This window comes from Pseudopodoces humilis, chromosome 8 (genome assembly GCF_049639895.1).
Source record: "Pseudopodoces humilis isolate 2021_Gansu_Grassland_sample_001 chromosome 8, ASM4963989v1, whole genome shotgun sequence".
NCBI classification, from domain to species: domain Eukaryota; kingdom Metazoa; phylum Chordata; class Aves; order Passeriformes; family Paridae; genus Pseudopodoces; species Pseudopodoces humilis.
The window spans coordinates 37904375-37916811 of NC_142207.1; the positions used below are offsets into that span (position 1 = coordinate 37904375).

A 12437-nucleotide genomic window follows, 5' to 3' on the forward strand; every position below is an offset into this window, starting at 1 on the left:
TTCAGTGCTCCTGGGGTCAGATAGACAATTCCTGCCCACGGAAAAAGTGCATTGTGGTTTTCTTTATGCTGGAGATGGTGAGCTTTCATTTGCTAGGGAGTTGCTGCGGGTCTTTTAAAGCACCACTGTCACCACTGGCCCTTGGCCAGGCTGCTTGTCTGCTGCCTTGGTCCAGAGTTGTTTTTTGGCTGCTCTGTGGGGTCCATCCCCCTCCAAGGAACCTGTTCTGAGAGCAAACCTTCCCTGCTGTGTCCCCAGGTGATACAGCCAAGGTGCTGCCCGTGTCTAGGCTGCTCTCCCGGCTAACGCACGTCTCCCGTCCCCTGGTAGGAAATGGAGTCCAAGGTCTCCGAAGGTGGCCTCAATGTTACCCTCACCATCCGGCTGCTGATGCACGGCAAGGTAAGGGGATCCCACAGCGGGGGTGTCCTCACAGCCCCCTCTCCCACCTGCCCAGACCCACACACAGCTCTGTCCAGCTGTGCCAGCCCTGCCAACAGCTGTCCTGCGGGTGGGGAGGGTAGCATGGTGCTCCTGCTCCCCCTCATTCCTGCCCCTCAACCCTGTCTCTCCGCTGGGGACAGTGTCCACCAGGTCTTTACTTCATTATGAGGTTGGGCTGGATTCTCATCATGTTTTCTAATGTCAGTCCCTCTGGTTTTGGCTTTTTTCTCCACATAGGAAGTTGGAAGCATCATTGGGAAGGTAAGGATGCATTTAGTGTACCTTTGATGCTGTTCCTGCACCTGTGGTGTGGTAGATGCTGTAGTCACCTCTTCCCTGTGATGTCCTGAAAAGTGTGGGGTGCCTGAGCTGGTTGCTGCATTTGTGAGCCAGAAATTGTGAGAGACCTACAGAGGGCTCAAAGACCATTCCCCTAAAAACCCCACCAACCACCAAACTGTTCCCAGCTGCTTCACTGGGTGATGGCTGGGAGTTTATGGTCATGTTGCTCTGGTGTTTTCATCAAGTAACTTCATTAAGAGATACTAAAAATATCACACAGACACATTTAAATTATATCTAAAGTAATTCTATAGTCCCTGTCTCTGAGGCCAGAGGACTTAATTTACCTTGTGCAAAAAAGTCTCCTGAGTTGCTCTGGTGTTTCCACAGTGGTTTGGGAAGTCCTGGCTGTACAGGACTTAGGGTTTTTTTTTTGAGGTGGTTTTCAAAGAAGGGTTTATGGCGGCAAAGATTTGCAGCACGAACACGTTTTCCCTGTAGGCTTGTGTCTTATTTTTCCATCAGCACGTCCAACTCTGGGAAGATTCACAGTTGTGAATTTGTATGTATATGTATATTTGATGATTTGCATGCTCAGCTCTTCAGCTGACCATCACCTGGGGATGCAGGGCCAGGCATCACAGCTCCCATGCTTTTGGCTACAAACTGCCGTCTATTAGGGAGATGCATTTTCGGTAGGATTGTTTTAATGGTAGAAGTCTTGAATACTCAGTAATGGCTTGGTTTTCCCTCCTGTTTCAGAAAGGAGAGACTGTGAAGAAGATGCGTGAAGAGGTGAGCAGCCTGCTCTGTGGATGATTTGTAGGAGGAAGGGAATGCAGAGTGGCCAGAGCTGCACATGTGTGATATGTACAGGAATTCCCAGGGTCAGGAGAAGCAAGCCAGCTGTCCTCAGAGCTCTTTGGACCAGTTTTCTCCCTTCACTCCTATCACATTTTCCAGAGTCAAGTATTTAATGAAACATTGAAATTAAGTCACTTGTAATATGCTTTGAGTTTGTTCAGGGTCTTTGTGCCTGCAGCTCCCAGGGAGTTGTCAGGGCAGTGAGCAAAACTCTTCACAGGCCATTGCCTGTGAAGGCCTGATGAGCTGGTCTTGCCTTGATCCCATGGATTCCCTTTTCAGGGAAACACTGGAAACCCTTTCTGAGGGTTGGGATAAGTCAGGGCTGAAATCACTGCAGACGAGGGGTGGGAGTTTGGAAGGTTAGACAGAATGCTGTGAGGCTGGCACAGGTATCAGGCTGAGAGAGGACCCGACCTGATTACTTGGCTGTGGCTATTCCAGAACTCCTCTTCTCTTTCCAGAGCGGGGCAAGGATCAACATCTCGGAGGGGAACTGTCCTGAGCGGATTGTGACCATAACTGGCCCCACTGATGCCATCTTCAAGGCTTTTGCCATGATTGCCTACAAATTTGAGGAGGTGAGAAACGTGAGCCATCCCATGAGAAATGGCTGTCCAGCCAGCCAACCAGTGCCTGGTTGGATTTGCCTAACTGGGACATGGCCTCAGCAAAGAACCTTTCAGACATCTCTAACTAGGGTGGGTCTGGAGCACAAGTCTAATGGGGAGTGGCTCAGGGAGCTGGGAGACTCAGCCTGGAAAAAAGGGAGGCCCAGGGGGGACCTTCTCACTCTCTACAACTGCTTGGAAGGGGAGTGTAGCCATTTAGGGGTTGGTCTCTTCTCCCAAGTAACAAGTGACAGGACCAGAGGAAATGACCTCAGGTTTGGGTTGGATATTAGGGAAAATTTCTTCACTGGAAGGTTGGTCAGGCCTTGGAACAGGCTGCCCAAGGCACCTGGTGGTCACTATCCCTGGAAGTGCTCAGAAGGAAACACTTTAGTCACCTGACCATAATGCATGTGGATGTGGCACCTGGGCACTGCGGGTGGCTCTGGTTGGGTATCAAGGGCTGACATGCTGCACTTTTCCTTTCCCAAGGACATAACCAACTCCATGAGCAACAGCACTGCTACCAGCAAACCTCCGGTGACACTGCGGCTGGTGGTGCCAGCAAGTCAGTGTGGCTCCCTCATTGGCAAGGGGGGCTCCAAGATCAAGGAAATCCGAGAGGTAAAGCAGATTCCATTCTCTTACTGCACTTCAGCACAGCTCCTTGGAGCTGAGCCATAGCCGAGGGGAGCTGCCCTGGGAAGGGGATTCCTCTGCTGCCTCATGCATCATGTTGTTTCCCAGGGTGGTCTGGCCGATGTGGGAGCAGCGTCCCACAGGATGCCATGGGCCAGGCCTTGGGAGGCACGTGGCGTCAGAACTGGAGCTGGCTGCTGATGAAGGTGTTCAGCTGTGGAATTTCTCCTTTCTCTCTCTTTCTGTCTCCAGTCCACAGGTGCTCAGGTCCAAGTGGCGGGGGACATGCTGCCCAACTCCACGGAGCGGGCAGTGACAATCTCGGGGACACCCGACGCAATTATCCAGTGTGTCAAACAGATCTGTGTGGTGATGCTGGAGGTACAGTCTGTAACAAAGGGGGTAAAGTACATACGGAAAAAATCCCAGCTGGCTCCACCAGAGCGCTGGGAGCTGTGGAGCGTGTCTCTCTCGTCCCCTTCACCACACGTTGTTGGACCACTCTCATTTCTTGGTACCTCCACTGGAAACACACCCTGTGTCTTTTCCCCACCATTGTCCGTAGTTTCTAGAGTCCCACACTGGAAGCTTGTCTGGTCGGGTGCCCCAAAGGAGGTGTTTTGTGTCAGAGCAGAGGGTGGCTTCAGGGAAGAGAGGTGCCAGCAAGCTGGGACAGCCTGTCCTGGTGTCCCAGCAGCACCCAGGGTGCTGTGGGAAGGAGATGGGGGCCACAGACACTGCTCCAAGAACCTGGTCTCTGCCTCACAAGGACCACAGCCAGGAGAAGGAAGAGGAGGCCAGAGCTTCCCTTGCACTGGGGGAGATGGAACTGGGAGCAGAAGGCTGTGTTTCAGTGGGGCACAGTGGGAATGGGGGTGAGGAAGGCTGGTGGAGAGCAGGGACTGTAGGGCACATGGATATATGATCAAGGTGCCATTTTCTGGGATAAATGCTGACAAGCAGAGCTGGAAGATCTCTGCTGTGGAGAGATGCTGCAGTACTAGTTGCTGGAGATGACCTCAGCCACATGCCCCACATCCACACTTGCCACTTCAGATGGGAGAAGCTCCAGAAGGAGAGCCTCTGGGACATGGGACAATGACACATTCCACTCCTGGTGCATCCCAGAGCCAGACAAAGCTCATGTCTCATGTAAAGACTTATGTAAGGCCCCTCTGCCTAGCTGCACAGCCCTTTCACAGCAGGAAGGAGCACGTTTCCCACTGGAAAAGCTTCAGATGGGGATGACAAGGCTTGGTGAAGGTAGAGCAAAGCCAAATAGAAGCATCTTCAGCTTGGCAGCAGCACATCTCAGGAAGGATAAAGAGGAGCCATGTTCCCCATCCCTGCTGGCTGTGATGCTCAGGCAGCTGCACTGCTGCCAGAGGAATTTTAGGCACCCGATGACTCCAGGTCACAGATTGCAGCAGAGATGAGCCTGAGGTGATGCTTGTCAAGTGTGTTAAAAAGTCTTTCTTACAAAACAAGATGTGCTGCTCCTCTGTCCAGCTCAGCCGTGGGAAAAACCCATGAGTCTTCTTGTAGTCTGAAATCTGGAAAGTGCCCTGACTTTAGTGGCTTACAGAGATGTTCCACATCACCTTTCAGTCTTAAACAGGTAATCTTGGCTTGTCCCCTCCAAGATTGGCAATGCAATAAAAGAACAAGTAGGAGATGTGGATGTGCTGGAGATGTGCTCTGATCAGCTTTCCCAGGAGCAGGACAGGAGCAGGAGGATTTAGATAATGCTGCTTGCCTACAAGTAGACATCCAAAGAACATACAGGAAAAAAAAAAGAATTTTCCATGAGATAGTGTAATTTCTATTGCCTGTCCTTATGTAGCAGTCACTGAGTTGTTTAATTTTGGGTAGAAGCAGGAGGAGAGCTGAAATATCTCCTGATCCCTAGAAACCTCCAGGTTTCCTATGGCCTGTAGGTTGTTCAGGAAAAAAACAGGAGGGAGAACCTGGGCAAGCAGCTCCTGTGAATCACACCAGCAGCTCTGTCACCGCAGCTCTGCTCAGACCTACCCAAGGACCTGACAGAGAGCAGCAAGACCACAGAAACACAGAATCACCAATCACAGAATGGGGTGGGTTGGAAGGGACCTTAAAGGCTATCTAGTTCCAGCCCCCTGCCATGTGCAGGGACACTTCTCAGCTGATCTTGCAGCACCTACATCCCAACTCAGACAGTGAGGGACCGCACCAGGGCCTGAAGGTGACCCTCTTCTGGCAGCGAAGAAGATGAGGGAAGCCAAAGAGCTTGACTATGGTGCCAGGTCACTCAGATGGGCTGTACCTCCCCATCTTGCTGCTTCAGGCTCTCCTCAGGGCGTTCTAAGGAGGGTTCTCAGAGCCTAGAGCAGGCAACGTGGTTTGCGCAGAGCAGAGTGAAGCTGAGGGAGGCAGCAGAGGTCCAGGAGGCCGTTCAGGGGCCTGTGCCTTGGCAGGGGATCTCCTGTGCCCCAGGTTGTCCTTGTTGCCCACAAATCCCCTCTTTCCCCGTGTGCTCCTGTCCAGAAACGCGGTGTTGCCTGGTGCGGGTGTTGCTGTGGCGGCCCCGGGGGCCGTGCTCCATTAGGTGCTTTCTAACGCTCTTTTTGCCGCTGTTTCAGGAAAGCTGTTCTAATGTTCTCTCTCCCTCTCCTTATCCCTTTTCCTAGTCCCCACCAAAAGGTGCCACCATTCCCTACCGCCCAAAGCCCGCCTCCACCCCTGTCATTTTTGCAGGTGGTCAGGTAAGAGCCGACCCGCTTGCAGCCTCCACTGCCAACCTCAGCCTTTTACTGCAGCACCAGCCGCTGCCCGTTAGTGCACTCAGGTTTCTTGCCTTCTGACTTGCATGGTGTCATCCCATCCGTTGTGTGCCACGGCAGCTGGACTGAAAGCTCTGGGCTTAGCTCCTGTCATGGATGCCAGACAGTGAGGAGAAGGGAAGGGCCAGCCTGGGCATCATCTCCATGTCAGGGTGTCACACAGAGGAAAGGCTGGGATTTGCTTCACTAGACCCAGGTTCAGTGTTTGTCAGTGGTTGAGAAGGAGAGGATTAGAAAAACATTGTTGAGCAAGAGGCTGTCCCTGCTCTCTGGCACCTCCAGCCCAGTTAAAAATACCTTTGTGTGGCTGTAATTGATCAAAGGTAGGAAGGGTTTGTCTCAGCTACTTCTCTGCTCAGGGCAGCCCCCACAGAAGGGCCATGTCCCCCTCCCTGGTTTGGGTTGCTGCTTCCCTCTGGGGCAGAGCCTGCACTGTGTCACTGTAACATTGCAGCCTTGCAGACACCACGTGCTATTTCCAGTAGCAGGCCTTGGGGTGGTTTTTCCTTTGTGGGATAACCATAGCACAGGTGAGCTGGAGGTTATTCTGCAAGTGAAAATCAGCAGGAACAAAGGCAACTGAGACATGGCTTGTTCTAAAGAGGGAATTTGCACCTCTGCTTTCTTCACCTCATCTCCTCGCCTCACCTGGTGACCCAGGACCTGCCTGTAGATGCCACCATCCTGTGGTCCATCACATCCAGCAGGGGATGTACCTTCCCAAGAGATCCTGCAGCTAGGTAGGGCCAGCACCACAAAACCACAGCTTAGGCCACCCAGAGCAGCTCCACAGAATTATTTCATTTCTCTCCAACCATAATAAATAAGGACAAACTAAGACCAGGAGCAAAGCCCAGAGCACAGGCTATTTCAGGCTGAATTAGTCATTGCCAAGATAGGGAGTGTGTGACTCCATCTGAGCAGCCATCCTGGAAAAGAGCTTTGAGTCCAGCTGCCTGGTGAACTGATCTTTTCAAAAGGGAGAGTGAGATGGAGGCAGCAATTCTGCCGTGAATGGTTGGTGTCTTGGACAGAAGTAACATCACTGGAAGAAAGCAACTGTTTCAGAAGTGAGAGCTCTTCCCAAGGCTGGGAGCCCTATGGCTCTGCCTGAGGGGTAGCATGGGGCAAGGGGACAGAGGACAACTGGTGACAGGGTGGCAGGAATTTGGGGTGGGATGAGTCTCCAGGAGCTCAGCAGGCTGAGAGATGTAGTGGGCAATGGCAACTGCCAAAGGGACCAGCCCTCAAAGGTCAGGGCTGAGTTGCCTCTGTCCGAAACACCTTCCTGCCCTTGATTACCTTTTTTGGCTCAGTTTTTCTAATCAAAAGCCAATGGCCAAATTAAACCACCAGGACAGGCAACTCTTCAGCCTCTGTCATGACCCCATTGTGCTGGGATGCTGGTGGGCACTGGGACAGCCATCTTCCCTTTTCCTTCTCCGTGATTTTGGGGCTTGCCTTCACACAAAGCACCTTGTTCTTTGTGAATTATGTGGCAAATTTGCAGGAGGCTCCCAGGTTTTCTCCTTTCATTTTTCTTGGCAATCTTTACTCTCCCTTTTCAAAGTGTTCTCCATCTCTTTTGCCATTTCTTTGAGAATCATCTGAATAATGTGTCAACCAGTGAAATACATTTTGCTAGCTGGTTAAGTCCTAAATATTGGGCTCTCTAGTGTCTGGCTCTTCACCCACACTGGTGCTTATTTTGGGGTTATTTATCAACAAAAAGAGAAAGGATTGCTACAAAGGATGGGAAAAACACATAAACCCATTTACCTGGAAGATGCTTGCATGGACCAATTGCAGCTGGTGAAAGGCATCACAGTGCAGGCAGCCCTCACCTCGATGCCTTTCCAACTCCCCAGCAGAGCACTGGAATATACTGGGTGGATGTAAAGCATCCACTGGGGCTTGTGCACCTGGAAATAACGGAGAGCCTCATGGAGCTGGCTTGCTTTTTGGGATTGCACTTGGGCAGTGATGTCACTGTGCACCTGCTACACAGGTAGTTCTGGTTATCAGAGAATCACAGGAGGGCTTGGGTTGGAAAGGACACTAAAGATCATTCACTTCCAACTCACCCCCCCCCCCCACCACTGATCCTTATTTTTTGTACAGCAAAGACCAGCCACAGCCTAATATTCCTGCTCCATGCAATGCTGGCACCTATAAAGAGCTGTTTCTTTCCTTCTGAAAAAAGCCAAACAGAGCCTGAGCCCTTGAAGTCAGGTTGCTCAGCATGGTCTAGGTTGGATGGGAGATGAAACATCTCCCTCCTGCCCCAAGGATTTGGTGCCCCAAGGAATTTAATGTGGCACAGGGGGTCCCAGCAGAGGGATGGAGTTCTCTCCCCACATTCTGCCAGCCCTGGTAACATCTTTGTTTTTCCTTTACAGGCCTATACAATTCAGGGACAATACGCTATTCCACACCCGGATGTGAGTTTTACCCTAATTTTTCTTATACCCTTTTCTGTCACCTGCATGCTACTGTTAATTCATATAATATTAATATTAGCCAATAATATTAATAGCATATTTTCAAAGTGACTGGCCATGTGTAGCATCTGTAATACCTCGAGTAGCCTTTTAACCTGTTAGCACTAAACTTTATTACTTCTGAGGACTTGGCCTGATGCTAAATTGTTTGCATTATTCAGTGCTATCCCTTTGTTCTGATAGAAACCATACTCTATGCATTTTGTGCCTCAAAATGATCAAAACAAGAAAAAAAAAAAACAAAAAAACCTTCCCTTCTATTTACCCCTTGTCTTTAAAATGTTGGTGAGCCAAGGGTATATTTAGCTTCTGAGTGCCTTGGTGGGGTGGGAAGAAGCCAGAGCTCCAAGGGTTTTGTGCTTGAAGACTGGGCAGGGATGTGCCTTTCCGAGGGGGTGTTCCTTCAGATGATGTGGAAATTGAACTAAGCCCCCACCATGTCTCCCAGAGGGCCCCCAGAGGGCCCCCAGAGCAACGTGGTCACCCTGGGTTTGGTGGCTGTCTCACTGCTGTGGGTGGCTGTTACCCACAGCAGGGCAGCCTGAGGACAGCCCCCACTTCACCTCGGGCTCCTTGGTGCAGAGGTAGGAGCTTCTCTGAGCTGCTCTGACTGAGGTTTGCTGATGCTGGGATCTCTTGGGCTCCTGTGCCTGCTCCTGTCAGGGAGCACTTTTGTGGGAGGACCACATAGGGATCAACAGCTGGAATGTGCGCACCTGAAATTACCAAGGGAAATAGAAAATCAGTCTGTTTGAATGATTTCTCTGAGGAAAGCAGTGAAGTTCAGCATCTGAGGTGGTCATGGCTCTTGGAAAAAGCAGGAACTTGCTAAATGTGTTTCCAAGGGGACAAAATACCCATTGAGTCTCACTGCAGAGGGTCCCTCCTGCTGTGAGGCAGGGATCTGCAGTGGGGCTGAGGATGTCGCAGTGGGTGGAAAACATTCTCCAGCCATCTCACCCATGGGAAGGGGTTGATGCAGCTCAGTGTTCCCCTTTCCAGTGAGTGCATTGGGTACTAAATCATAAAATTTCTTCTTCTGTGGTTGAGAAGGTGGCAAGGCTGTTTGATACTACGAATGCCTGCCTCATATGGGAACATTTGGGAGTTGTAGGCTGGATTTTCATCCTAGGAGAAGTGGTTTCACTGGAATTAGAGGAATCCAGGCTTTGGCTTTCTATGTGTGTACTCTGAACAGCCTGCTGTGATGGTTGATAAGAAATATTCCTAATTATGTACTCTTTGCTTTTACTCCATAAGCAGAATATAACTAAAAAAACTGTGTATTTAGGGTAGATCAATGCAGTCTTTATCCCAGTTTTTCCCTGCGAGTGGTGCCAACAGCTTAGTGTTTTCCTTGTTCCTATATTCCTCTGATTGTCAGGATTAAAATACATTTGATGGCTGCACTCTGCCCCACTTCCGGCAAATTTCCTGAATAAAGCTGTTGGTACAGGGGCTACTCACTCCACCCTTACTCTCAGGGTGTTCTTTCAATGATTGGTCATTTTAAACAAGGTTCAATACAGAACCCAGTCTAGAATGTGCTTTTAGGGCATTTTAAACATGTTTTAGGTATCTGTGTTTAGTGGCTGCCTTTTGCAAAGCAGGCAGAATTTTGAATGCCCAGTGTGTGCTCCTGCCTTGGTTTTGTCCCCTGGAGAAACATCCCAGGACAAGGAAAGCTTTGGCTCATGAGGGGTTTCAGCATTGCCTGGGTGTTTTTGGCTGTTTGGGATGTGATGCATAGGTGTCTGCCTTCCCAAAAGCTATGGGATCATAGAGTCACAGAATAGGTTGGGTTGGAAGGTCCCTTAAAACACATCTCACTCCAAAGCCCTGCCATGGACAGGGGCACCTTCTCCTGTCCAAGGCTGCTCCAAGCCCCAGTGTCCAACCTGGCCTTGGACACTGCCTGGGATCCAGGGGCAGCCACAACTTCTCTGGGCACCCTGTGCCAGGGCCTGCCCACTCTCACAGGGAAGGATTTTTCTCCAGAATCCCATCTACCCCTGCCCTCTGTCAGTGTGAAGCCATTCTCCCCTGTCCTGTCACTCCTTTGAGCCCTTGTCCAAAGTCCCTCTCCAGCTCTATTGGAGCCCCTTCAGCCCCCTGGAGCATCTCCGTGGCCTCCTCTGGACTCACTCTAACAGATCCATATCCTTGCTGTGCTGGAGACCCCAGAGCTGGATGCAGTACCTCAGGTACAGTCTCACCAGAGCAGAGGGGGCTCTCCCCTCCCTCGACCATGGAAGATGAGCTGGAAGAGATGGATGTAGCAGCTTTTTCTGCAACACCTGGGTTTAGCCATCTTCTCCTGTCCTAGGCTTGTTTATTGCTCTGATTGCAGGGGCTGCATAAATACCACTATCTGGAAGGTCTAGTAGGTCAGTATTAGAAAGGATTTTGGTCTCCCCCTCTTGGCAAAGCAGGACTCCTGTCCCAGAGCACGGCTGGAGCCCACTGGGCAAAGAGGTTTCATCTGGAGTCCTGCCAGTGGGACCAGGTGTCACAAGGAATTCCAGAAACAGGGTGCAGCTCCAGAAACAGGGCATTTCTGAAGTTAAGAAGCAGTGGATGCTGATGTCCCTGCTCCCTGAAGGAGCAGTGACATGCCCAGTGTTGTCTGGAGACAGCCATGTTGTGGCAGGAGCCTGGCCTATCACACCTTTGGATAAAATAAGCCAAAGATAGCCAAAATAAGCACAGAGATGTGCAGACAACTCTTTCTGTGGAGTGGTGAGACCTGTCCCCTGAGGCAGTGCAAGGCTGGGTGTCCTCCAGACAGGATAGGGATCCCAGAAGCACCTGTCCAGGGATTTGCAGGTATTTCACCCCTTCCTGCTGCCTCCCTCCAGTCTTCCCCCAGCCAGCACAGCCCTCAGGTCAGCTCTTCCCAGCATCCCAGTGCTTCCAGCCAGACCTCCCCACTCTCCCTCCCCAGCCCCGCTGGAGCAGCAAAGAGGTGTTTGAATCTTGTTGTTCTCCAAAACACTGAAACTCCAGCCTCCCCATTACCAGGGATGATGGGCAAAACAAGCAGTTTGAGTTTGGGGGGGTGATGCTGTGCTGACAACTCCCTGAGCACCTGTGAAAGTGGGAGGTGATGAAGAGCCTCCCTCCTGCTCATTACCAGACTTCAGCCCAGTTTGGTTTGTTTTCTTTATTTTCCTGTCTTTTTGGTTTTTTGGTTTGTTTGTTTTTTCTTTTTTAATTTGGAGCAGTAAAACCAAGCACAAAATGTATTCCAAACAAACACCTCTCTATAAAACTGCTTCCTGACTGGACAGCAAAACCTCCCTGGCACAACAAGGGATACAAGGATCTGAAATACCTACTGGTCATGGCTGAAGCCCATAATTCCCTATATTCCCAATGAGATGGCATTTAGAAACACAGTATATCCATCTCCCTGAGGCACTTCCCATCAGAGGCACAGCACAAGAATGTGTGCTGCGGGGACAAGCAGTGACAATGTGGCTCTGGTGGCACAAAGAGGGTCCCTGAGTGCTGGCTGTGACGCCCACCAGCTGGCCCTGCACCAAGGCAGAGGAGTAGAACAGACACTAAGAATGGGCTTCTTGCTGGTATCGTACTTCAGACCCTGACCAAGCACTTCTGCCAAAGATTGGGGCTTTATTGCACTATACCCAGGCCAAGTCCTTTCTGCTAATGTTTTTGCCATGTCTCACCATGGCTTCCTGGTTTGGTTTTTTCTTTAGGTTTTTTTTTCTATTTTTCAGTTTGTTTTCCATTTCCCCCCCCGCCTTCCGCTGTAATTTTGTTCTTGCTTTTCAGTGTGACTTGTTGTACTCTATGACAATAACCTTCTTAGCTCTAATGTCCCTCCTACCCCTCAGCAGTTGACCAAGCTCCACCAGTTGGCTATGCAGCAAACCCCCTTTACTCCCCTTGGACAGACCACCCCCGCTTTCCCTGGTACGTACCCACACGCCCTTTCAAGATATCCTTCTCTTACCTGTAGAGTTTCTCTCTCTTTCTAAACTCTTGCTGTTTAATGGAAATGAGCAGGGCAAGTAAAAAGTGGCAGTATCCATGGGGAGAGGTTGAGGAGAGGCTTGACGGATGTTGTGGGGGTTATGGTGCTCAAGGGCGAGCTCTCAGCCTCGGCTTTCCCAGCAGAAGCCGTGAGCACCATCCCTCCCTCCCTCCACGGAGGAGGCAGCATCCCCTGCCCCGTGCCACTCCAGATCCTGGCGGGACATCCGCGCTCTCCCGGGGGGAGTGGCTCGGGCTGGCCGGGGGTGCTGCCTCGG

At 50.9% G+C, this 12437-nt stretch overlaps 1 protein-coding gene across 28 annotated transcripts in view; it reads left to right on the forward strand.

Annotated features, from left to right (window-relative positions):
• Window positions 1-12437, forward strand: part of PCBP3 (poly(rC) binding protein 3) — a 54195-nt gene that overhangs the window by 26671 nt on the left and 15087 nt on the right. For 10 of the 28 annotated variants that reach the window (XR_015773056.1, XM_088058599.1, XM_088058596.1 and 7 more), the window contains 9 exons: window positions 331-402; window positions 682-705; window positions 1489-1521; window positions 2055-2171; window positions 2694-2825; window positions 3093-3221; window positions 5507-5650; window positions 8059-8100; window positions 12021-12099. Coding sequence is in view for 20 of the 28 variants with exons in the window: in XM_088058599.1 (XP_087914725.1) it covers window positions 331-402; window positions 682-705; window positions 1489-1521; window positions 2055-2171; window positions 2694-2825; window positions 3093-3221; window positions 5507-5650; window positions 8059-8100; window positions 12021-12099 (772 nt within the window). In the remaining 8 variants the exon portion in view is untranslated. Of the gene's footprint in view, window positions 1-258; window positions 403-681; window positions 706-1488; window positions 1522-2054; window positions 2172-2693; window positions 2826-3092; window positions 3222-5506; window positions 5651-8058; window positions 8101-12020; window positions 12100-12437 lie in introns of all 28 variants that reach the window. The other 18 variants (XM_088058606.1, XM_088058603.1, XM_088058608.1 and 15 more) reach the window with 6 other exon arrangements.